Below are 26,522 nucleotides of genomic sequence, written 5' to 3'. Positions count from 1 at the left end.
CTCACATCAGCAGGGCTCCACAGAAGCCACAAACATCCTTGCCTGCCCCCCCCCCAACTCAGGAAAGTGTTCAAGGACAATCTCGGGCTTTGCCATAGGCTAATCTTTCTTCAGTAACCCTTGCTTCCAGATGGCCACCCCTGCTTCTCCCTTCTGGGAGCCCATTGAAGCAAGCCAAAAGCTTAGCCCAACTCCCTGGCAAATGACCCAGCAACACCTACCTGAGACAGACAAGCGGGCACCATTGCTCTGCCGCGTCTCCCCACTATACTTGTGCTTTGTAATGCATCTATAGGTGGACAGGGCATCTTCCTTCTGGACATCTGATATGTACAATCCACCATAGAAAGTAATGAAAAACCTATTTTCTAGAAGAGAGCAGAGAAAAGAGTGTAATGTCAGCATGTTTAGGTCCCTGAAGACTAAAAGAATCAGTGCAGAGGGGAATCAGCAGCAACACAACAGAAGGAGACATCTTGCAGGCTCTAACCTCTTCCACTGGAAAGCAAAGGGCAACAGAATCCCAGAAAGGGGCCAAGGCCCAGACTGCAAGGGGACTTTTCCTTCTGGCAAGTGGGAATTAATCTGGTTAAGCCCCCAAATTAACAGTTATTTCTACTCCTTAGATATTGAGGTGTCTTAAATAGCTTTAGGACTAAAACAAACATTCTGGTTAAGCCCGTCAGAAAGAGAGAGCAGTTTATACTTGTCTGCAATCTCATCCACACACTGCATGTGTCTGTGCAGGTACAAAGTATAGACACACATTGGAGATGAGATGCCAGCAATAAGGTGTGCTTCACTTACCCACACCACTGTGTTGGCAAGTGAAGGCAAGGGGCCATCCACCAAGAGACTTTGGCAGAGAAGCCCTGCCAAGGAATGCAATGAAATGTAATTGGTCACTGACCATCAGAGGGAGAGGGGTAAGTTTCTCTGCAGCCTGGAGGGAATGGGCTCCAGCTGTCCAGCAGTCCCCACTTGCCCAGCCAATCCCCAGCTGAAAGCATTGCTCAAAACCAGCTTCCTCCCCAGGGCATCCCAACATTGGAGAGATGTACCCTGGCAAGGTCCTTTTCTCTGGAGGACTACAATTATCCTCAGTACAAGCCATGGGTTGAAGTTCAAAGTCATCAGTCTGGAATTGGGGAGAGGGGGGGCCAGAGAAGGGGGACAAAGAATACAGATTCTCCCAGCTGCCTGCGAACCAACAGCCTGGAGCCTGTCTGCCTCAGAATTTGGTGGTGGGGGGGAGAGGCAGTTGCTATGGCAACAGGCAACCACTGCTTTGCAAATGGCTGCTCTCCCCTGTCCAATTTGTATGCACATTTAATTGATGGAGTAGCTTTTCAGAAGCATTGAATCTTATATTCTGCAAGGAAGGAAAAGGCCTTGGGGGAAGGAGGCTGCACTAACAAAGAGCCTGCTAAAGGATTCCCTACTCTGGGAAATATGGGGTGGGGGCAGATCCTCCCCAAAAGAAAGGAACATCAGCAGCCAGAAGTCCTTTAAGCCAACAGGCTGAAAAGGGAACTGCTATCTGAGCTCTGCCGCCAGCCCAGAGGGGCCCTCAGATCTGTTATCGTGGGTCAATCTTTTCCTGTGGAGAGGGCGGAAAAGGAGGATCCTGGCCACCTACTGCTCTGTGTTTGGGCTGTGCCCCAAAGGGCCAGGGAGGGTTCATTGTCTCTCCCCCTTAGCAAGGTGCCAGTCTTATGCTATCTCCAGGGACGGGCCTTCTCCCCAGCTGAATCAGTAGCTAGGTCATTTCATAGAGGCTTAAGAAACCATTTTCAAAAACTCACACAAATTTATCTGATGGCCTGGTTATCAGCTCACCAAGCCAAGAGCTGGTTTCAACTATTTCAACCTAACCAAAACACTGTGAGAGTTTTACCTTTTCAGTCCACCCACCGCCAAATCCTGAATGACAAATACAAAGAAAGGAGGCTCCCATTCATAAAAACCTTTTCCCCATCAGGCTTGGGGGTTTCACCGTCCCTCAACCACCAGGCCTGCCTAAGCTGGCAGACTCCTGCCCTTAATCTCTTCTCTAAGTACAGCTCTATCTTTCCCGGTTAAAGGATTAACACCCATCCCTCATTCAACTATGGCAATGAGATTTTATTTCTAATTACATCGTAATAAAACTGGGAGCGCTCCCAGGGTTTTCGCCAAATGACTTGTAGACACTCTACAAGATTGGATCCTACTTGGCTGCATTGTAATAGCATTTTCTCTGACATTCATTAGACATGCATGAAGGAGAGGACTGAAGAATAGAATTGCATTTAAATGGATTTCCTGGGAAGGAGGGAGAATAGGGAGGGGGAGGAGGAGGAGGAGGGGGGGGAGAGAAGGGAAGCGAGAGGGGGAGGAGTTAACAGGGGCTGGGCTCTTTGGAGGGCATCCTACCTGGCCTGCCAACAAACCACACATGCCAGAGATGAAAACAGGCAAGACAGGATTTTGGTAAAATGCAGCTTTTATGCTGCAATTATTTTTGCATAGAATTAATACATAAACTCTGTTGTTTACATTTTATGTCACCCCTTCTCAGTGCTTCCTCCTTTCTTCTCTTTCCAATACTGTATTTTACTTGTAACTAGAATAACATTTCATGCACCCAACAGAGTGGAGCCGACCCCTGTGGCATAATAGAGCAGTGATTGTCTGAGTTACCACATTGGAACACATTGCAAAGAGCTAGATAACTCCTCATCCACAAAAGGGATGTGCACAGCCACTAGCCTTTGGCAATCCTGACCCTCAATCTGAAACTTTCTAGGGGACAACCAGCATCCTATGCAGTCACAACAAATTCAGGCAGGCTTCCCTGACAACTCCACGCTGGCTGAAGTCCCTGAAATAGAGGCAGCTGCCCTTTTCAGTGGAAGAAGGAAGGAAAATCTACCAATTTTTCATGGCTTGTTGGGTCAGCATTGCATCGAGGAGGCTCCAAAGAAACCAAAAGCTGAAAGATGCAGAAGAAACAAAAAGGAAGATTTCTTGCCAGAATGAATGAAATTGGTATCTTTTGGTAGATACCAAATCCAAACAGATTAACAAATTAATAAAAAGCTAAAATAATTGATAGCGGGAGAATGGAATCTGTAGGAATGTGACTCTCTGGGACAGGCTGATCCAGCTATAGGGAACCTTGTCCGTATTTGTCATTTGATTGTGAATCACCCAGACTCAAGATAAAATAGGCTGGTATATAAATTATTATTTCGTCTAGTGGCAGAGCAGGAACATGTCAACTTCTTGGCTGGACTGGAGTTTCTATGCTGAGACCTTTTCTGGGTACCCTCCCCAACTACCACTCAGTGGCTGCAATTTTGGTCAGGATGGGTGCTAAGGAGAAGAAAGGCAGGAAGTCCTTGAATAGATATGGGCAGGCTATAAGATGGTAGGGAGTGAAACAGAATTTCTTATGAATTCTGCCTCCCTGCAACCAACCTCAGCAATTTAATCTCATTCTCAGAGAAGTGGGTATCACTGCTGCTCTTCCATCACTCTCTGCTCCTTTTAGGAAAGGTGCTGAGTTTGCCCCAAAACAAAAATTAAACCTTTTTTTACAAGGGGTGCAAGTCTAGCACCAAAGAACCATTTCCCAGAAAATGATTTAACAAGGGAGATGCAGGTTAGAGGGCTGATTTCCCTCAAAGCTTTCCTTCTTGGACTTGCACAGAGCAAAAGCAGAGTCTCCGTGCAAATTCTGACCAGTAGAGTTTGGGTTCTACGTCTGCAGTTTTGAAAGAAACTCAATTTTGGAGGTGAGGGAATGTTTCCACCACTAAGGCAGAGTGTTCCCATCTTCATCCTAGCTAAGAGGCAAAAAGGAGATACAAATTCTCTACCTGCTTTAGGGATCCATGCATGGCTGAGCCTATTATTTCCCAAATACCATAGTCTCCCATGTCTCTTCTTCCAGTTAGATTCTTTTTTTTCCCACTAAAATGTGGAACAAATCAAATTTCATGCTAATGAACAAAAAAATCTGATCAAGATGCATCTCAAACCATGAAACAGAGAACAGGCTTGACTGGGCATAGTGGTCTCCCTCCCTCCCCACCCTCATTATACCCAGATTATTAAGCAAGACTTCTTGGTTTGTCACTTCAGTTTCATCAACCTTGGGCAACTCCACTCCTGCTCCACTCCTAAGAATCTCTTGGAACTCTTCCAATATCTGGATTTTGCAATGTACTACAAAGCCCCATGAGATGGAACCTGGAAAAAGATCATGCTCTATCTCCCCCTGAAGTTCTCTAATTCCAAAAATCCAGCATTCAGGAAACTGCACTTTCACAAATATTCTGCCTAGGTTAGAAAATGTTTAAGGAAACAGGTACAGGTAGGTGGGGAGGAAGGAGAGAGAGAGGGAGGGAGGGGGAGAGAGAGAGAGAGAGAGAGAGAGAGAGACTAACCTCACCCACCCTGAATATGAAGTTCAGAAAAATTCACACCCCTCCCTAACTTTTAAAGACAAAGGAATTCCTCTTCTTCCTGGAAAATGAACAGCAACCCATCCTGTACATTCTGCAACCCAGCAGTCTGTGGGAAAAGAGGAGGGCAAATAACTCTGCAACTTCAGAATAAGATAAGTACAATTGGCCTACATGGTTACTATTAAGCTGCTAACTAAGCACTGCCAGGCTGAAAGCTACCCTAAATCTGTGGCTACGTAAGAAGGAACAAGCCAGAGCAGGAACAAAAGTCCATGTGAGATACTGTGGTACTGTAAAGAAAACCCGGGGGGGGGGGCTCATCACCAAATGCTACAAAAGAAGGAGCCTTTGGAACACAAAGCTGAGAAGAGCTTCAGGTTCAGCAGCCATCGCTTGCAGCAGAGACGTCTCCAGATGGCTTCTCTGTCTGGATGATGGGCCAACTGAAACACCTCCCTGCACCAGGAGGGGCTCCGATACCAGCAGGAGCTGGTTGCTTTGCACTAAGTAAGAATTTGCTTCTGGTCCCGAGAACGAAGACTCTCCTCTTTATTTATTTATTTTTATTGAAAAGTTTTATAAAAGCTACAATATACACCCCAAAACCCACCCACCCTAACCCCCCCCTCTCCCTCCCCCACTTCCCAGAGCTGAGTACAGGGTAACAAATATAATAATCATACTCTAACATTAACCAACTATGTAAATAACCAAGTCCATAATGCGCTTTAACTCCCCTTTAACATAAAAATAAACAAATTAAAAATAAACATAATAATATAAACAAGTTAATATCCTAATTCTTGAATAATACAATATCCAAATTGTTAAAAAATATTAATACTAAAAATAGTAATAAAACTAATAAAAATTCCACTATAGTAAACTATTAATAATAATAATACTCTAAAATTTACTCATAAAGTAAATGGAACTTTTTAGTCCCATATTTATTCTGAATATAATCTATCCATCTTCTCCAAACCGAAATTTATCTTTCTTGTGAATGATCCTTCAAATAAGCAGAAATCTTAGCCATTTCTGCTAAATTTGAGACTTTGTCCATTCTTCTATAGTAGGCAAACAATCCTTTTTCCAATATTGCCCTACCAATAACCTTGCAGCTGTTATCAAATTCAACATCAAATTAGTTTCTTTAGCATCACAATCTACAATAACACCCAATAAAAATAATTGTGGAGTAAATTTTATCTTTCTCCTAAAAATCTTTTGAATGTTCCACCAAATCTTAATCCAAAAAGCTTTTATATTTCTGCAAGTCCACCAGATATGAAAATAAGTAGCATCCAAACTACCGTATCTCCAACATTTGGGCTGTAAATTAGGATACATACAAAACAACTTTTTAGGATCCAAGACTCCTCTTTAGAAGAGGATCCCCCAGTCTGCATTCTCCATGAAACAACAATGAAATGCAAGGATTGATGAGCTCCATAGCAATTTCCCAATTTCCCGCTCAAGGCACAAACTCTGAATCACTCTGGTGGAGAGAAGGACAATTATAAATGAAAGAAACAGAAAAAGAAAGGTTCTTTCAAATAAGGGGGAAACATTTCTCAAAAAAAACCCATGTGCAACTCCAATTTATTATTCTGGGAAAGGTGTCTCCTCATTTGCAGCAGCCCCCCCCCCGGAAAAGGCGGGGGGGGGGAAGAGCCATGGTTGTAACTCCATGGCTGCCCAAGTGGGCTGAGAAGGAGCCAGGAATGAAAAGCGAGGAAGGAAAGGCAGCTCCACATTGGGGCAGCCACTGGTTTCTAGGAAAGGGGCCTTTAGCAAAGGATTGATTGACCATCTCAGAGCCTCCACTTCAACAGGGAAGTCCTGGAATTTGAGAATCACAGAATCAAAGTAGCTCAGAGTCCAGGGCAGGAATCCTCAGCACATCCCAAATAAAAGTCTAGCCAACCTTTGCTTGAAACCCTCCTGCAGCAAAGCCCACAGGATTGCAGAGTAGCTCTCATAAGCAGAAGTTTCTCCTTCTTTCAAGTTTGAATCTCTGTAGAGCTCCCACCCATTAGATTTTGTCACTAAAGAGGAAAAATCTACACCAGTCCTACACAATTCATAGAGTAGAAAAGGCAACTTCAATAAATTAAAAATCTTTGGAGCCACAAATAATAGCTGGTCTATTGATCAGCTGTTTGGCAGCTGTGCTGGAGCTGGCAATGGCATTGAGGCTCAGAGATGCTCAGCAGCATGACTTCCAGGATGACAGCGGATTTATTCTTTATTAATCAACACTCGTGGATCATACAAGGCTGTTTGGCAGGTCACGTGTTTGTGCAGGCCTGATCTACACCCTTTCCTGTGACAAATCTCCAAGTATTGGAAGACCGCTATCATGTCCCCGTAGTCTTTTCTACTGTGAGGAAAATCATTTTGATTTCATAGGAAGAAATATCAGTTCCTTTAAGAGTTCTTCATAGGACTTGGCTCCACAACCCTCAATATTTTTGTTGTGGACTTCCAGTGGTGACGGCCGCGCCGATGGCGGCTTTTTTTTTTTAAGCCGTCCGCCCTGGGATGTGTCAAAGCCTGCTGAGAGAGCGAGCAACAGCTGTCTCGCGGCTCGGAACCTCTCTCCCCGGGAAAAGGGGAGGAGGTGAGCTTTCCTCAGATAGTGGTAGAGCTCCCCGAGACCCCAAAGCTTTCTTTTTTGGTGGTCAGAGGGTGAGAGCTCCCACGGAGTCTGAGGTGTTCTCCACATTCCAGGATGCCTTTGCCCTGATTTTTCTCCAGGGCAAAGCTAGACACTGCTTCCACATCTGCGCTTGAAATGAATTTGTGAGTAAAATTTAAAGCAGACAGAGCTGACCAGAAGAGATTAAAATGGTGATTACTTTGAGACTTTAACTCTGGAAAAGAATTTATCTTCTCCTTTTTTCAATTAAGAGTAGTGAAAAATGGCGTTGAGATGTTGATTCTTTGAGTGAAAGGACCGGAACTTCTATTTGGAACAATGTAACAGATTTTGTATTTATATAAAATGCAAGAATCTTTTTTTTTCTTTTAAGGGGGCTTTTGTCTTTTTTTTTTTCCTCCCCTTTTTTTCTTTTTTTTTTGGTATTTGTTGATTTTATAAGATTTTAGCAGACTTTTTAACGAGTGGTTTTAAAAATAAAATGGCTTCAAAGCGTCTCGGAGCCTCTGTTGTTTTTAAAGCCTCAATCTTCCCGGTAATGCAGACAGCTCAGCAAGCTAAGTTTAAGTTACCACCATCTTCTCCATCATCATCAACATGTACACTTAAAGATTTACAGGATGCCTTGGGAAATATGGTACAACAGATTAAAGAAGAGATGGAGGAATATTTTGAAAATAAAATCAGGGAAATGAGAGAGGACATAGTGTTTGTGTTTCAAAAGTTCATTGGTCATATAGAGCGTCTGGATGATTGTATTGATGATGCTGTGGAAAATTTTGAAAAACTGGAAGATCGAATTGACAAAGTAGAAAATAAGGTGGAAATAATACAGGATAAAATTACTATGTTACAATATAGAGACATGGAATTTGTTTTAAGAATAAGGGGAATGAAGGAAAATACGCAAGAGGATTTGAGACAAGTGGTGGTAAAAGATATAGTTTTTATTTTGGGGGCTGAGCCTGAAGAAATACTGAGAGAGACGGAAAAAGTTTTTAGGGTTAATTCAAGGGTTGCGAGGCAAAGGAATTTGCCACGAGACGTGGTTATTTATTTTTCTAGGATATCACTTTGTAATGAAATTTTACAGGCTTTTTATAAGCAGAGATTTCAAATTGCAGCACAAGATGTTATAATTTTAAAAGAAATACCTTCAAAAATTCTTAGAAAAAGAAAGGATTTTTCTTTTTTGGCTGATGAGCTTAAAAAATGACAGGTCCGGTTCAGATGGGAGATACTGGCTGGAATAGTGGTGAATTATGCCGGGATATATTATAGATTTAATACAATTTCAAAGGCGAAAGATTTTTACATTTTTGTTTTGAAGGCGGGCTCTCCATCATCTTCACGACCTGAGATAATAGAAGAAAAGTTGGAAGAGCAGCCGGTTGAAGGTGCTATGTTATTGGATGTAGGAGACATACAGGCTGAATCTCTGCAGCAGTCTCTTGTGACAGAAGATTTTTTAAAGAAACCGAGAATGACTCATGCAGCCTATAGACGTAAAGAAAAAGAACAGCAGAAGGAATAAAGAAAAGGAAATGATGAACTTTTGTAGTAGTTTTTTGAGATAGAAGATGTTTTAAAGGAATAGTGAATGATTCATGTAATATGTAGATGTAAAGAAAAAGAACAATAAATGTTAGTTTAACTGGTAGTTTGATTTAGTATGTTTTAAAGGAATAGTGAATGACTTGTGTAGTATGTAGATGTAAAGAAAAAGAATAATAGAAGGTGTTGATTTAGTGGAAAAGTTTAAATATTTGGGAGTATATATTATACATTTTAATTTAAAGTGTATAAAAATAATTATGAGATGTTATGGGTAAAGATGTAAAAGAATTTAAATTTTAATGATCTCTGTTGGTGAGAATTTTAGTGATTAAGGTTTGCTAAAACTTCTTAAGTAGGAGGGTTAATTTACCTAGGGGTGGGGAAAAAAAGCAAAGAGCCAAGTTTATCGAATGTAAGTTTGTTGGTTGGGTTAATGTTGTGTTTATTATGGATGAATGGTTGTTTAAAAGAAATATACACCTCGGCGTGGAGAAAATTACATGCAGAGTAAATATGGGATTTAATGGATAAATTATGATCAGAGTTGATATGGGACTAAAAAGTATTATTTAGATTATGAATAATTTTTAGTTTTTAATTTGGAATTGCTTATATTGTTATTTTTGTTTTTTTTAATTTGCTTAAATTTATTTTGTATTTGGGTTAAAGCACATTATTGATTTTGTTATTTGTATAGTTGGATAAGTTTATTTAGAATTTGCTTGTTTATTTGTAACCCTGTAACCAGCTCTGGGAAGTGAGGGGGAAGGAGGGAGGGGGGTTATTCTTGGGGGGGATATTGTTAAAAACTTGTATAAAACTTTTCAATTAAAAAAATATATTTTTGTTGCATTTCTCTGCATTCTTTCCAGGTCCTTAGTCACCTCTTGTATTGTAGTAACCAAAACTGGCAACAGATGTGGTTTGACTAGAACTGTAGAGTGGAACTGTCATTGCCCATAATCTCAACATTATGCCTCTGATATTGCAACCCAAGACTGTATTGGCTCTTTTGGCAGCTGCAACACACTGCTGCTCAGGTTTAATTTGCAGTCTACCAGGATTCCCACATCCTTCTCACAAGCATTATTGCTGAGGAAAACAGAACTACTTTAAAGGACCCAATATTCAAATCTATCAAATATGAACCCCAATTCTGAGGTATTAGCAATCCCCTTAACCTCCCCCCCCCCCCCAGCTTCATGTCTCCAACAAACCTTTTTAGCCCTTTGTCTGTGTTGAGGAGCTCTGGACCCAGGACAGAACCCCGAGGTATCCCACTGCATCTGGGATATTCACATACTGTAGACATAGATCCATTAAGGACCATGGACAGCTAACAACAAATCCACCTGGTAGTGGGATCATCCATCCTGCACTGTTCTACTTTATGGAAATGGGGTCTACAGTCAACTTTAACCAATGTTTTATTGAAGTCTATGTGGACTGCATCCATTTCATTCCCTTTGTCTATGAATGTAAAAAAAAAAAAGGAGCAAGATTAGTTTGGCACAATCAATTTTTAAGAAACTCATGCTGGCTTCTAGATAGGGCTACAAGCCCTTCGGAAGAAACAAGGTGATTACCTTGTTTCTTCCGAAGGGCTTGTAGCCCTATTGCTTGATTATCTTTTCTGGGTATTGTCAAACAATAGTTTCCTGAGTCTACTTTCCTCCTTTTTTAAAAAAAAAAACTAGAACAATGTTATTTCTCCTCCAATCTTTGGTGCTCCTAGAGTTCTCAAAATTACAGTTAGTTAGCTAGATCACCTTCACCTTCTGTGGTTCCAATGTCCCTGATCTCTGTGGCCCTCTTTCAAGTATATCCCTGCCTCAAACATGGTTCCACAGAAGATATTCACCATGTGGCAAGCTCTGGCCCTGAGTTTCCACCATTATTTCTACAGACAGGACAAGAATTACAAAGTGAGCAAGCTAGCACAGATGTGCACTCTAGCTGCTCATTATCAAAGAAGGAATGAGAACATGCAAAGGAGATGAGAATGGACAACCAAATATGACAGCACAGTTGCTCTAAGCCTCTGGCTAAATTAGAAAGCAGTTTACTGAGGTGGAAAGCTGCAGCAAAAGCTGAGGGCAGAAGAAGCCAAAACCATCTGTAGATTTAAAAATAAGCCACACAGCCAAGGAACACATTTTCTCAGACATAAAATAAGAAGGAACTCCTTATAGTTATAAAGTATTAGGCCTAGAAAAAGGAATGTCTTAAGGATGTTCCAGAATTGTTGCCTCCTGAAAAAAAGAAGCAATCTGGAGTACAAAACAGGTTAAAAATAATATTTGCTATTTTTCCATCTACTCTCTTCACTGCTGCCATTACAACAGCTTGGGGAAAAATGACTGCAATTGGGGCTTGCTGAAATCCAGGGCAAGCGACATCTTCTGCACACTAACAAGCTCTGTGTTTTCTCCCTGACAGATGCCTCTGCACAGACCATAAATAGAGATTGTCCCCCCCCCTTTCCTGCCCACACGAAGGCTGTATGTCTTAATTAAGCAGGACACTAGCAGCACTGCTAATGATTTTTCCTGCTTACTATGTAAATCTCTGCTCCTTGCCAGGGTTAACTTCCCACCAGGATTTGTGGAAAGCCTCAAGATGCTTAGTTCATTACTTCACTCTGGGAAGCCTGAATGCAAAGTCCAAAATGTCCACCGCTACTGATTTCTAACTTGACCCCAGAGCATCCCCTGTCCTGGAAACCCTGGCCACCAATGGGACAGGGGAGGTGGTGAGGAGTTTGCTTGAATGGCACCCCTCCTTAAGAAGAGTCCCGAGAGGCTCACGGGCTGAGAGAAGCCCCAGCGAGGATTGGCTAGAGGTGAGGGTCTTCCAATAGGAATGCAGCAAATGCTCCCTGCATTCTGAGGGAGAGCATCTGTCTCCTGGAGAGCTTTCAGGGAGCCACAACTATCTGAATGGTTAAACAGCTGCTTCAAGTTCTCCATGGGAAATGAAGCATCATTTCTAGTGGTGCTAAACCATTCATTTATAATTCTTTATTTTAAAGGCATTATATCTGAGTTGATCAGAAAACCAAAAAGTGGATTTCCAATGGACAATATAAGGGGAGACCGCACTGCAGAAATGCAAAGGTGAATTAGTTGAGTAGGAGCTTTCTAGCGAGAAACTTCAGGCCCAGCTCCAGTCGCGGGAAAGGCAACATGGACAAACAAGAGCCACTATTTCCAAACTGCAGGAAATGTAAAAAGTGCCAGCTTACAGTATAATCTCTCATTCTGGATGCAAAGGAATCACACTTTTAAAACTAAAGAGGGTCACCATTCTTGAAGAACAATAATAAAAGAAACCATCATTGTGTTTATTTCAGTATCAAAATGTTACTGTATCTTATCCTCCTTAGCCATCAGGTCAACAATCTAGTGATGGAAAATATTCTCAATCGTAAGTTATGGAGGTTGGTGGAAAATTTTTCTGCATTTCCCAATTCTCACATAGTTTCTGAATCTTCTTGTCCCAGAAAGATCAAGGGCCAAACACAGAAAGAACATGAGGCATATCCATCTTTCTTCCTACCTCAAACTTGCTCCCCACCAAACTTGAACAGGTTCCTTTCAGAAAAGCCACTGCAGATGACAGGTTTGTTAGAGCTACCTCTGCACATTAATGACATCTCTATAGAATACACTATAAGATAAACATCTTTTTCCTGCAAAACCCCAAACTACAGAGATACATGATGGGCAAAAGCATAAAAGTTCATTTTGGCTTTTGTGGGACAACTAGCCAAAAAGACATACAAGTGTCTTTAGCTATGACTTTTATCACAAAAAGCCTTGTGGAAATATGCTCCAGAACAGATTCAAATAGTTCCTCCTTTCCTCCCCACAAAAATTCCATTTTCATTCCAATCTTTCCAATGTAATCATACAAATGCTGGACATGGAACATGAGAGGCAAAGTGTTTATTTGTTTATGTTTCATCTCACCTTTACTATTTTTATAAATAACTCGGGGCAGTGAACATACCTAATTCTCCTTCCTCCTCTTATTTTAAACCAAATAGACACTTTCTTATTAGAATGAAGTTTGGACCAGATTTTCCAGAATGTCAGAATCATCCAAGCGCAGCCTTCTAAAAGCTGAGGGAAGAGAGAGAAATTTCATTCTCAAGACCTTATCTCTGTAGTGGAGAATGCCCTGTCTGGCAAGATACGCCAAAGGCCTTCTAAAGGGACATCAAGAAACCCACAGCCCTGGGCTTCCTGACCACATGCCTGAAAAAGCCATCCAGATTAGACTCAAAGAACACCTTTCCCATAAGATCACCATTCCCTAGAAGGCAGCCAGCCCTAGAAGGATTGATGGGGTAGGGAGGTAGGCAAAGGGTGCCCCTCACACATAAATGACATGGTTAGTTTTCCAAATCTGCTATAGGATTCAGGGCATTTCTAAATGGTACAGCCTGCTCCCATTTTTTCTCATATTCCTTGCTTATGTAAAAAAAGGTCTTGATGCTTAATGAAGCTATAAGCTATTGACCATTAATCAGACTTGGCTGAATAATCAATGGGCCACTAGGAAAAGCTTTCTTTCCCTAATAGAATGTCACAGCCGGACAAAGGGAATGCAATTAAAGTTAAGACTCTTATTCTGGGATTGGTAGGGAATAATCCAAGAGGGCAGGACCTTCGCTGAGTGACACCACCGCCCAAGCTTAAGTGCAGAGATTCCATGGGGCTTCTGAGAGACAGCTTTCCTGAGATCATCACTCTTTTTGCAGATGTCTTCACAGGCAGTTTAATTAAGCACCTTCGATTCCAGTAGAATCAAACTGAGTTCTATCTCAATGCCAGAACTAAGGTGCCAGACCCAGAGCAGCTCTTTCTGCTCATGCTGGCCACATTGCCAATGGGCAAAGATGCTATTGGGCAGCCCTGAAGACCCAAAGATCAGCCAGCTGCTACCCAGACTAGCCACCAGCCCAGAGCAGCCACAGAAGAAATGGAGCAGAAATAGATGCAGAATGAATGCTTATTCAATTATTCTTAAATATTTATGATAATGGAGAGGAGTGTAGGTGTTGTGTTGGTGGAATCCATCACAGCTATTCCAGTCGCAAGCACAACAGCCTGAGGAAAAGGAAGGCAAACTTGCAAGAGGCTGGAAAAAAGGCTGGAAGGATGGCTCGAGTCCAGGCCACTGATATTGCAGACTGGGGACAATGGCAGCAGGGAGAGAGGAGAAACTTGGTGTCTAGGACAACTCACCACAGTCAACTTGGTATGGCCAGCTCACTGCTACCAGCTCACCACCACCAAGTCGCCTCTGCCAACTCACTACCACCAAGTTGCTGCAGGACAACTCCACACAGCCATCTTGCCATGGGGACAAATTGATGCGGACAGCCAGAGGGAGACCTGCCCAGGCAGCTGAGCGAGCGGGTGGGCAGAGTGCACAGTGAGGATGGCAGCTGGGGGCTTCCCATTTTCACACACCCTGCCATCACTGCCTCGCTGAGCCCCAGACTGAAGAAGCAGGTGATATTTATCTATTTATTTATATTTATTTATGAGACTTATATACTGCTTTAAGTGCGAGCACTCTGTAAGCGGTGTACACCAGTAAGCAATGTATATATATATTTACATTGCCCCCAACAATCTGGGTCCTCATTTTACCTACCCCGGAAGGATGGAAGGCTGAGTCAACCTTGAGCCGGTGAGATTTGAACTGCTGACCTGCTGAACACAGTCAGCTAAAGTGGCCTGCAGTACTGCACTCTAACTGCTGCGCCACCTCAGCTCAATGAATGAAAATGAAAACAGGATGCCCCCAGCCGCTGCATCCCATCACCTGTTCCCCCCCCCAGCCCTCTTCAGCCCAGTGTTCGGCAGAAGTAGCGGGGGAGGCAGAGGAGTGTGTGAAAATGGGATGCCCCCAGCCACTGCCACTGCTCTGTGCTCTGCCCACCCACCGACCCGCTCGCTTGCTCACCCACCTGGGTTTCCCTCTGTCTACCCATGGCAAGTTGTCCCCATGTCGAGTTGGCTGTGTGGAGTTGTTCTGCGGCAACTTGGTGGCGGTGAGTTGGCAGAAGCGACTTAGCAGTGGCGAGCCAGTGGCAGTGAGCTGGCCGTGCCAAGCTGTCCCATTCCAAGAAACTTGTTATCCAGCTGATTCTAACTTTGAAATCTGGTGTGGGAGTTGTTTATTTCACCTATTTCTAGATTGTCACGGGAGCTTTGGGCCTTGCTTTGGGGACGAGGATAGAGAAGGAGGAAACTGCTTGAGAAGAAAGCCCCACCACCCCTGAGGAAGAGACCCCTGAGAGGCATCTGGAGAACAGCTGGAGAGCAAGGTGACTATTGCAGCATTGGAGGCAGCAAAGGGCTTTCCTATCCAAAGCTGAGAATGGGACAGTGGCAAACAGGAGCAGGAAAACTCTCTCCATCATGGCTTTCCACTAGAACTGGAGGCATCGCCACAACCCTTGGAGCAGTTGCTTCAGGTTCCAATATTTGAGAGGCTGCCACAAAGAAGAGGGGGATCAAAACATAAAGTCAAGAAGAAACTTATCAAACAGAGAAGCAATATAGAACTAAGGAAACATTTCCTGACAATGGGCACAATTAACCAGTGGAACAGCTTGCCTCTGAAAGTTGAGGGTGCTGCGTCACTGGAGGCTTTTAAGAAGAGATTGGACAGTCATTTGTCTGGAATGGTATAGGATCTCCTGACTGAGCAGTAGGGTTGGACTAGAAGACCTCCAAGGCCCCTTCCAACTCTGTTGTTCTGCATTCTATTGCTGCTCAAGGGATAAAGTGGCTGGGGGAAATCCACCACAGTTGCAAGGTGCTGGCAGCTACTGGTAGTTGAATTGGAAGTCCCAGCCCTCCTTCCCAGCATGCCCATCACCAGAAGAACATCCCAATCCAACCTTAGGTTTCTGCCAAGGGACAACCAGTTATTTTGGGTGCTTACAAGCAGGCCATAGAGCAGTGGTTCTCAACCTTTTTAATGCCGCGACCCCAACTGGTCGTAAGTCGAGGACTTTCCCTTCCCGGGACCGCTGTGCATGCATGGTGCCACCCCCTGCGCCGGCCGAGGCATAGCTGGCAAGCGGCAGCGATGGCGCAGGGCAACCACCAGCTGAGCCACCAGCTGGCCCAGCCCAAGGGAAGTAAGGCACTTGCCGGGCCCCACGCATGCCAGCAACCCTCCCTGCGCCCGCCGCCCTACCACCTTCCACCCTTGGCCTTCTTTTACTTACATTTTTAGTAGTTGCTCAGCAGGGAGGGGTGGAAGCTTCCAGACAGCTCGCCTTCGCTGCAGACAACTTGCAGCACCGTTTGCAGACTTTTGGCAGGCTCAGCAGGGCAGAGACAGCCTGGACAATTCCTATTGGCTTTTGAAAGCCAATAGAATTAGACTCTATTCAAGTGAGTCTATTCTATTGGCTTTCAAAAGCCAATAGAATAAAAGGGAGTAGCACAGCTAAGGAAAAGGGGGGAAAAATGGCGGACCGCATTGTTTGGTGACCCCCATGAAATGGTCGTTCGACCCCAAATGGGGTCCCGACCCACAAGTTGAGAACCGCTGCCATAGAGACATCCTCTTCTCCCACAGTAGCTTCCCTACTCTTTGGAGGCTCCCCAAGTCTTCAGGGCTTGATAGATCTGTTAACATCTACACAAAACCATGGGGAGAGGCCATCCAGCTCAGAGTGAGAGGTCCTCAACAGGCCAAATGGGAGATGTTATGCAGACCCTGATCCTGTGATTGGAATCCGTCAGACTTAAGATCAGGGAAAAACAAGCTGAGACTCAACCTGAGCAAGATGGAGTGCCTGTTAATTCAAAAGCATTCTGAATCTTGCCAGAGTTGGCTGATAATATGAGGCCCTCAACAAATAAGTAAGCCATGGCCTGGGGCTGTAAGCACAACTGAGGCACAACAACTGGAAGAGGATGAAAGGAGGATGGTCACTCTTATCCTCATTGTGGAGCAATGAGTATCTAAGAGACCATTTCCCCCACATGGATTTCACCTGTCCAAACAGAAAGCGAGGACTTACTAGGGCTGGGGAAATGCTGGAAAAGATGTCAGATAATGCCAAACAAACCTTACTTTCTTCTTTGATAAAATGACTAAATTAGTGGAAATTCTGTGGATATGGCATACTTAGATTTCAATCAGGCACTTGATGAAGTAGACCACAGCCTATTTCTTAATGAGATAGAACAATGTATGATACAAAGTATCATCACCAGATTGATCTGCAGTTGGCTGGCCAACCACACTCAGTGTATGGTCCTCAGTGGAACCACATCTACGTGGAAGGAAGTATGCAGTTGGGATCCTGAGGGTATTGTCTGGGGCCCAGTGCTCTTCAATATCTTCATAAATGACCAACATGAGGGGCTTGAAGGGGTTCTCATCAAGTTTACAGACAACACTAAGTTGGGGAGAATAGCTAACACTTTGGAAAATACTCAAAATTCAGAAGGAGCTTGACAGACTTGAGCATTGGGCCCTATCCAGCAAGATGTAATTTGGTGGTGAGAAAAGTAAGGTCCTGCACTTAGGCAGGAAAAATCAGATACAAGATAGGCCTGGTTCAACAGTAGTTGAGAGGGATCTAGGTGCCCTGAATGTATATGAGTCAGAAATGTGCTGCAGCTTCCAAAACCCCCGTGTGGTCCTAGGCTGTGTTGGCAGAGGGATGATAGCATCAAGATCTAGAGCAGTGGTTCTCAACCTTTTTAATGCTGTGACCCCAACCGGTCGTAAGTTGAGGATTACCCAACCGGTCGTAAGTCGAGGACTACCCAACTGGTCATAAGTCGAGGACTTTCCCTGCCCGGGAGCGTCGTGCATGCGTGGTGCCGCCCCCTGCGCCGGCTGAGGCGTAGCTGGCAAGTGGCAGCAATGGCCCAGCCCAAGGGAAGTAAGGCACCCGCCGGGCCCCACACGCGCCAGCAACCCTCCCTGCGCCCGCCGGCCTACGACCTCCCACCCCTGGCCCTCTTTTACTTACATTTTTAGTAGTTGCTCAGCAGGGAAGGGTGGAAACTTCCAGACAGCTCGCCTTCACTGCAGACAACTTGCAGCACCATTTGCAGAATGGGACTTTTGGCAGGCTCAGCAGGGTAGAGACAGCCTGGACAATTCCTATTGGCTTTTGAAAGCCAATAGAATTAGACTCTATTTCAAAAGCCAATAGAATAAAAGGGAGTAGCACAGCTAAGGAAAAGGGGGGGAAATGGCGGACTGCGTTGTTTGGCGACCCCCGTGAAATGGTCGTTCGACCCCAAATGGGGTCCCGCCCCACAGGTTGAGAACCACTGATCTAGAGAATGGTAGTGCCACTCTCTACTATATTGGTGAGGCCACATTTGGAAGACTGAATCCAGTTCTGGTCACCACCATACAAAAAGATGCTGAGGCCCTAGAAAGAATGCAGAGAAGAACAACAAAGATGATAAGGGATCTGGAAATTAAACTGTGAATGAACAACTAAGGGAACTATGGTAGGTACGTTTAGCCTAACAAAGAGGAGGTTTAGGAGAGACCTGATAGTATCTTCCAAAACTTGAAGAGCTGCCACAGGCAAGACATCATCAATTTATTCTCAACAGCACCTGAGTATAGGACCCAAATCAACAGGTGAAAGCTGGTCAGGGGGAGTTCCACCTGGAAATAAGGAGGAAGCTCTTGACAGTGAGAATTATTAAACAGTGAGACAGCTTGCCTCCCAAAGTTGTGGGACCTGAAGCTGTTCCACTGCTTAATAGTTCTCACTGTCAGGAACTGGACAAGCATTTGGCTGAGATGGTATGAGGACTTCTGGCTTGAGCAGGAGGTTGGACTAGAAGACCTTTAAGGTCCCTTCCAGCCCTAAGATTCTATGTTTCTGCCCCCCTCCAAGAGTAGGCATAGCAAGAGGGGACCGACAAAAGTTCCTCTTCAATGAAACAACCTTTCCTCCTGAAGCTAAAAGACCCTTACTCGCACCCTTCTGAGTAGAAGCTGGTAATAATCTGGTTAGGATTCCAACAGCACACTTACAGGCATATGTCTATGTCTGTATCAAAATTTAATTTTAATTAAAACTAAATTAATTAAATTTATCTCTAAAATTTAAAACTTCCTAGGATTGAGATAGTGAATAAATGGCATAAATAAATAAATCTGTCTTCCTTGAATTTAGTGCTCCCCTTTCAAAGCCACCCAAGTCCACCACCACAACTTGTAGAAACAACCCACGTTACTTTGGGTTCTTCTGCCAAATGGCAGCTCTGCCATCTCCCAGGGCTTGCAAGGACTGCCAGTGACAGAGGAGAGGGCACTTCTCAGAACAAGAGAAAGGATCCTGCCTGCAACATCTCTGCCCCCAGAACACTCACAACAGGGAAACATTCATGTTTTAGAATTCTGGAATTCCAGCCCCACGAGGGCAGTGGTTCAGTGAGAGGGGAGCAGGATCTTCAGAAAGGCAATTCTGAATTGAGTTGAACTGAACCAAAGTGGCCCAGCTGCTCATCGGCTCCACCCTAAAAAAAATGCATTTCCTGTCATGGCAGAAAAAGCTATGGAGCAAACCTCTACTATGCCATAAGGGCCCTTTGACATAAGTTAATGAATGAAAAGTTATCACTAAAGCCCTATCCGGCTAACTGCTACTTAACCACACTGTTTGAGAGGTATGGGATGTGTCAATAAGTATTCCACAAATACGTGAGCAGATAAATAAGCAGAAACATATTTTTTAAAAAAATATAAGTTTTCCCTGCATTATTTGCTTTATGTTCACTAGTGGATAGCTGAGAAGTTGGCACCTGGGGCTCAGATGAACAAAGGTCTTCTAATAACATTAACTAAAGGCTGACCCACAGAGAAGATTCTCCTTACCCAGGGTGGGGGGGGTTTCCCATGACTGCTGTGGCTTCGTGGGTCTCTCCTCCCTCCCTTGGGATCACTGAGGAAGCTTCAAGCCTCTTTGGGAAGGGCAGGACGCAGGTGGACCTTTCCTCTCCCTGCACCCGTCATTTTTCAGTCAGGACAGTCGGCAAGGAGGCACATGTCTACTGTATTCCGATTTGGCACAACCAACACTTCAAAGGAAGGTTTTTCAGGCTCAGGGTAATTATACTTGTAGGTTTGCAAATAATGACATAACCCAGTCACCTTACTGTGGATGATTTATTGCAAATAACAAAATGTTATTATACAGAAATTAGTCTCCACTCAAATAGAAGTCTGAGAAGAGTAGCTGGGAAGTCAATTAATCATACCAGCAGTAATCCAATACCATACCCCCAAATGGGCAGCACCCACAAGTTTGGGATCACGGGGATCTTAACTTCTTGTCCAGGATAAAAAGAAGGGGGAAGTACTTGTTTGGGGCAGCACCCGAAGAGCCCCACAAAAAGAATGACTCTGCACTGGGCACACTCTCTCCTTGGCACGGGAAAAGACACTTTCAGATGCTGTCAGGTCAGCCTACAATTGGCCTTAGATGGCAGTTCTGGAGAAACCCTGAATGAAGGGGACAGGTTCCAGTGCCGTGAGATCCACCAGGTGTTCTCATTCACCCTGGGTTCCAGGGCTCTAGTCATAACCCAGAAGAACAGCAGCAATACAGAGCTTACATGCTCTATAGTCATGTTGTTACACTCACCACTTTTACGGTCTTCTGCTTCCAGCTCCATGAAAAGGCGTCCCTTGGTGCAAGCCCCTTCTTCACTCTAGCAGGCTACATGAGTGCTTTGCTGGAGAGAAGTTTTGCGGGATGGGCATTTAGATGCAAACTCCTTTGGATTTGAGAAAGAAACCACTTGGATTATTTTTATTATTTGCAGAGTAGACCATGTTCCTTGTTTAGCAATAGTCATGAATTACTATCAATAGTGGTTTTTTCCTAGGTATTCCTAAAGCACATTATTAGCTATTGACATCTTAATGATTGCTCACTGTGATTGCTCCTAACTGACCTTAGTCTGTATCTTCTCTTGATCTTTCTCTCTGATAGTGAGGAACAGAAGCCATCTGGGAAGATGCTTGTTCTTGTGACTTCCTTAAAAATGGGAAAAGGTGACTTCATGATTAAGTTACCCCAATCCTGCCATAATCCCAGGTGAAGAGAGACTCCAGCACAGGCGCTCAGACCAGGAACTGCCCTCCTCATGTTTCCAGCCACCTCTTCAGCTCGATGCAGACAAACCTTACTCACCTGAGGAAAACCTTTCTCTGGCCCAAGAGCGAAGCAGCAGCTCAGAGCAAAGGGTGGAGGGAGAGCAGACGGTTGCTCACCTTCCCTGGTCAGCATCCACCAGGGGCACTTGGCTATACAACCAGTTTCCCCCTGCCATGAAAGAGTCATCCACAGGGTCCAGTACAGTCACAGAAGGAGCTGCTGATCAGGATTCGGGGCTGGACGCTCAGCTCCAGTCCAGAGCAAGCTCAGCCTAGACAGGTTGCTGCCGCCTGCCCCTGGAAGGTGAGTGCAGCAGCAGCAACACCCTGGGGCTGCCTTCTCTTTGCCCTAGGTGCCTCAGCCAGCAGAGGCCTGGCCACTGCGATGGGCAGTCACATGGACAAAGCCTTGTGGCTGGGCTGTGATGCGGAAAAGGATTTACAGATGTAAGCCCCATCTCAACAGTGCTTGGAACAAATCCCTGGCAGTCATCACCCTGCACAGTACAAACGGCCCAGCTCTCTCCAGCAGAGTGGAAAAGCAGCAGACGTCGTCTGGAGGTTCCTGTTCACTGTTTCGGGCCTCCGCAACACTGGCAAGTATCATACAGCAGGAGGGTGAAGAGTGGCAAGCATTCACCCTCGGGGACGAGTCATTTGCCTGTTGCTCACCTGCAAGGATGGCAAGCTGGAAACTGTCGTCACCACTGGCACTAGGCAGGGGAAGTGGCTGGCACATGGGCACGCTGTATCCGCACATTTGCTTTCCTCCGGACTAAAATGACAAGCGGCCCAGAACAGCATGGTGAGTCAGGACTGCCTAAAGAGGAAAATGCTGCCGAGATGGTCTCCAAGACTGCCTACCCTGCCTCATCATGGACTGAAAAGGTAAAGGGAGGAGAGAGCAACAGGAAGACAACACCAAACTAGCAAGCATCTCACAGGCCCAGGCACCTTGGGTCACAACGTCAACCTCTTCCTACCCAGCAAAAAAAACTCATCAACTGCTGGCATCATGGGTAGAATTTCAGGCTGTCTGTTTGGCAGAGATGGGCCATCTTATGGCGAAGCCTATCCACAATTTCCCCTGGAAAAAAACATGAGCTGTGGCTTGCAATAAAGTCCAAAGGGGTGAGATCTTGTAATTCTTTCTTCTCCATGTTGGCTGGGAAATTCTGGAAACCCATACATCTTAAAGTTGCCAAGGTTAAGAAACTCTGTCCTAGATAGATCAGCCCAGAAGAAAGGACCCAGGCCAGTCTCAGCTTCACTGGACTTGCATGCACATACGGCCCTTTCTGTAACAGAGCACAAGGCACCAATCCCCTTGCATTCAGAGAGAGGGTTTTTTTTCAGCCCAACAGACTGTTCCAGCAATAAGCTCACTTTTGGGAGGTTGCTATGCATCTAGATATTCACATGCACTATCTTTATTCAAAAACCTATGGAAGGCAGCACCTCTGATTTCCTGGCCAAGCCTGCTCACTATTAGCTTTCTGCTTAACAAAGACACTCTGGTGTCTATAGCCAAGAGTTCTATTTCCAGTGTAAATAAACTCTTCTAGCAGAGGTCATTACACTAATTGCAGGAGACCATTAATTTTCTAATTCTTGTTCACCCACTGCATTTCTCTCACCCAAATTCAGCTTTGCTGGCTAAATGTTCAAAAGACTCCTGGACCTACCACTGGGTTTAAACTAGCAGGCAGCACTCTGGTGCAACAAGTGTTATTCTGAGCATATGCAAACTGCCTTCCTCCAGCATGGCACAAGAGGACAAGCAGAAAGTGGCAGCAGATCAAAATACACATACAGTTCCTTTGTCAAATAATTGCAAAGTCTTGGCCTCCCTCTGCATCACACAATAAAGACGTCCATCAAACCTTCCTTCACACCCATACAACTCTCTCATCCAAGGCTCCCAAGCATGCTTTAGCTGTCCTGCCACCAATCTTTCGTCTGCTTCTGATTTTCTGAGTATCTCTGGAACCATGTCTGCAGTGCTTAGTCCTGCCCAAACATCCACCTAGTTGGCTGCACTGCTGCCCACCTCCTCAGCCCCAGTGCAGAAGGGCTATATCCCATCGACCCTTCAGTGCTCTCCATCTCAAGAAGGCCACTTCCAATGCTGGCCATTGCCCCAGGTGCTCATTATCCACTAATAGGTGGGTTCTTTCTTCAGAAAGAGGAATGACTGGCAGGCAAAGGGAAAGTCTGGAAAATGTGCACTCAGACAGAATTTTTTCAGCAAGCTCTCAGAGGCTTACAGTATAAGGTTGGTTGACCCAGTTAGAGGAATATAACTTTTAAACAAAAAATATCAAGGAAAAGAATGTTCTTAATACATTTGTAGAAGTTTGGTGACATACATCAGTACAAAGAGCCAAAAAATGTCCCTCCCTTTCAACTTAGCAATCACGTCATGAGACAAAGAAGTGCACTTGGAAGATTCTGTCTGGAGATACAACAGCTGCACAAAGAGGGGGGGGTTGGGATGCACCCTCCACTCAGGGTGCCAACAATCAGCATCCAGGACCAAATGGGGCACCTGTTCCAGGAGAAGAGTGCCTCCTAACCTGATGTTACAGAGCTCCAGTATCCGCTGCTGAAGACACCTCCAAATCCAGTTCAGCAGCAATTGAGGCCAGCTTCAGATACCAGATGTATCAGTCACTGGACATGGGGATTTCTCAGGGGACAGAGAAGGGCCAAGCACCTGCATAATCTAGAGAGAAAGCAACTCACAAATTAATCCAAAGAGGGCTCCACTCTTCCCCAGCCAGAATCCTCCAAGCAGTCATGAAATCCCAGCAGGCAAGCAAACCTGGAAGGATTAGACTAAATGATGTGGGAGGCTCGCCTGTTGGTTGCCAGCATGGCTTAAGAGGGAGCAGTGCTTAGGTCCAGTGGTCAGCCTTAGAAATTAGGTCACAATGGCTTTGCTCCACCCACTTTGTGCTAAGCTGTCAGAGAATGGCAGATTTCTCCAGGACTTTCAAGAGGTAGATACCCTTGTGTATAGTCTTCCCACAAGTCAAACTTTGCCCAAGTGATTTCAAAGGATTACCTGGCCTCACCCTATAGCATATGAGTCACAAGATGCAGGCAGTCTAAGTTCCCTTAACTGTCCTGGTTTATTTAAACAGTCAACAAGCATTCCATATTCCAGCCAGAAATATGCTAAATGAGTCCAACATTGCAGAATCCTGCAAAACTAGGTTGATTTTCAAGAGGTGGGAGGGAAGATCCATGTAAGGGAGCTGGCAGCAGGGAGGGGTCTCCAGGATTAAAAGCAGGCACCAGTCCTCAGGCTCCTGGCATGCTGCAGACAACCTACAGGAAATCTCCTCTGAGGAAACAGCTGGGGGTGAAGGACTCACCTTTCTCCTTTATCTGATGGATTTGCAAACAGAGGCTCTTGTTAAAGACTCCCCCCACATCACACACACACACACACACACACACACACACACACACACACGTAATATTATGAAAGATTCTGGCCATTTTCCTGCTCTACCTGTGCAGACATCGTCCTGCACTACAGATGGGACAGTAGTTGCAGATTCCAGGAACCTTCATGACTGAAACCAATATCCAAGACATTCATGACTAATGTTGCAATTGTACTAGGTTCAGATAGGTGGGACACAACCAGTTCAGACTGAGGAGAACGGGATTCCCTTATGCTGTTTGAAAGCTTTTTTTCTTTGTTGAAAAAGCAACATCTAAAGAACACATAGGAAATGAGGCCTTCCTGCCCAACAGTTGCCTGGGTACCAGATTGCAATCTTCTCCTGGTGAAGTGGTAATTTCAGCATCTTGTGAGTGGACTATGTACCTGTCATCTTGGTCCTTTTAGACTCATTCAATAAAGTTGTTACCAAATAAAAGCACTTGCAACTATTGTACATCCTTGACCCCCTGGGCTGCATCATGTTGTTAAAGCCTTTAGCAACACTTTGCTGGCGTTACTGCAGTAATATAAATGTCACAGGCATAACCTGACTGTATCGATCCTACAAGGCTGCTAGGGTTCTGTGCTGGTATTAATACATTGGCTACTCCAAGTGGAAAAATATGAGGAAAGATCACCTGACACTTTCAGTTAAAGAAGCATGAAAAGCTATTTGTGTCAGACACTCCCACTTCCCTGCCCAAAGGTGGCCACTTTACAAGTGAAGGACAGATCCATGCCTCCTCCACTGCCACCTGGGGCTGTTGAAGCCCCTCTGCCACGGTGCCTTTTCCCACCAGACAATTCAAGGAGGATCCTGTCTGACAGCTTCAAACAAGCATTCTGTTCTCCAAGCCATAGCTGCAAGTCAAAGTGGCTCAGGGAAATCCTGGTTTTTCTGGAAGAAAGCAGAAAAGGGTTCTTCCAGATGCAGGAATAGAACAGACACCTCATCCAGAATCTGTGGCAAAGGCCCTGAAAAACCCAGAAGGAGCAGCTGCTCTTTCAACTTTGGGAGAGAGCATAGCTAAAGTCTCTCCTGACCCACCTCTGCAAATGCATCAGCCTTTCCCTAACTCAGAGGGGAGAGAAACATCCATGGAGGGCAGGATGAATTCCTTTGGGGAGGATGGAAATTAAAGGTGCAGCACAGCACTCTGGGGACAAGTTGTGGGCCACAGTCCAAGCTCAGGGCTCACCTTCAAAAATACTATGAGCACAAAACCACAGATGGGATGGGTGGTTCCCTCTTTCTGCCATCCAGCCCAAATTATCAGTTTTCAGAATGAGCATTGGCTTTCACTACAATAATCCTCCTGCAGTTGCTTCTGGGCTGGCTAGAGCTCTTTCTCAGAGAAACAGACTCATGAACTTTCCTTGGCTATCAGGGATACCATCCCAGTTTCTTCTTATCTACCCTTATATACCTGGACAGACACGCATGCACACCCAGACTCTTGCTGTAGCAAATAACTGTAGAAAGGAAGGGAGGTCAAAGGAGACAGAGACAAATGTCTTTCCCAGACATTTTTCTCCCCACCATGCCCCACTCTACCAGGCTCCAGGTGCCCACAAAGCATAGCCACCTGGAGGATAGAAGGAAGGGACGTTCCATTCTCTGTCCCAGTTCCAAAGCAAGTCAAGGAGTGGAAGAATACACAGCCTGTATTCTACCAAGAGCCTAAAAATGTAGCGCTACCAAGAGTCACTTCCAAAAAGGGTTCAAATCATTCCCTCACCGTCTAATTTCAACCCACTGCTTCAAGGAGGGAACTAAAAGCCTGCTAGCTAGTTGGATTATCCTATAAAATAGCTGGGCTCCCAAAAGAAGGACTTTGGGATGAATTCTATCAGACAGAGTATATTTTACAAATTTATAAAAGGTGCAGGCCACGACTATCTGAAAATGAGATCTTAAAGAATGAGCTCATGATCAAAAGGAGAGTCGCCACAAGATAAAAAGGACTCAAATTGTGTGTGCTTCAAACCAAGCACCCAAAATCTAGCCCAGCCAAAGGCTTCCCTGTGATCTTCAGGCCAGGTGAACTAGTAGATATGGGAATGTGAGAAGAGGCCACAGCAATCAAAGAAAAGTTGTGGCTAGATGGAAGGGCAGCCACTATGCACACAGGACATGTCAAATTGACACACTCATGTGCTCATTCTCTTTCACACACCATCTGTCCCTATTAGGCCGGGATGATCCAGA

The 26,522-nt window shown here is 44.8% G+C and overlaps 1 protein-coding gene across 7 annotated transcripts in view; it reads right to left on the bottom strand.

The window, feature by feature from the left end:
• DSCAML1 (DS cell adhesion molecule like 1) overlaps positions 1–26,522 on the bottom strand; it is a 107,500-nt gene that overhangs the window by 47,056 nt on the left and 33,922 nt on the right. For all 7 annotated transcript variants that reach the window (XR_005556482.1, XM_039341811.1, XM_039341809.1 and 4 more), the window contains one exon: positions 222–368. Coding sequence is in view for 6 of the 7 variants with exons in the window: in XM_039341811.1 (XP_039197745.1) it covers positions 222–368 (147 nt within the window). In the remaining variant the exon portion in view is untranslated. The remainder of the gene's footprint in view (positions 1–221; positions 369–26,522) is intronic.

The sequence above is a fragment of the Crotalus tigris genome, unplaced genomic scaffold (assembly GCF_016545835.1).
Source record: "Crotalus tigris isolate CLP2741 ecotype Arizona unplaced genomic scaffold, ASM1654583v1 scf7180000017771.5222438, whole genome shotgun sequence".
NCBI classification, from domain to species: Eukaryota; Metazoa; Chordata; class Lepidosauria; order Squamata; family Viperidae; genus Crotalus; species Crotalus tigris.
This window is presented reverse-complemented; position numbering and strand designations above follow the sequence as displayed.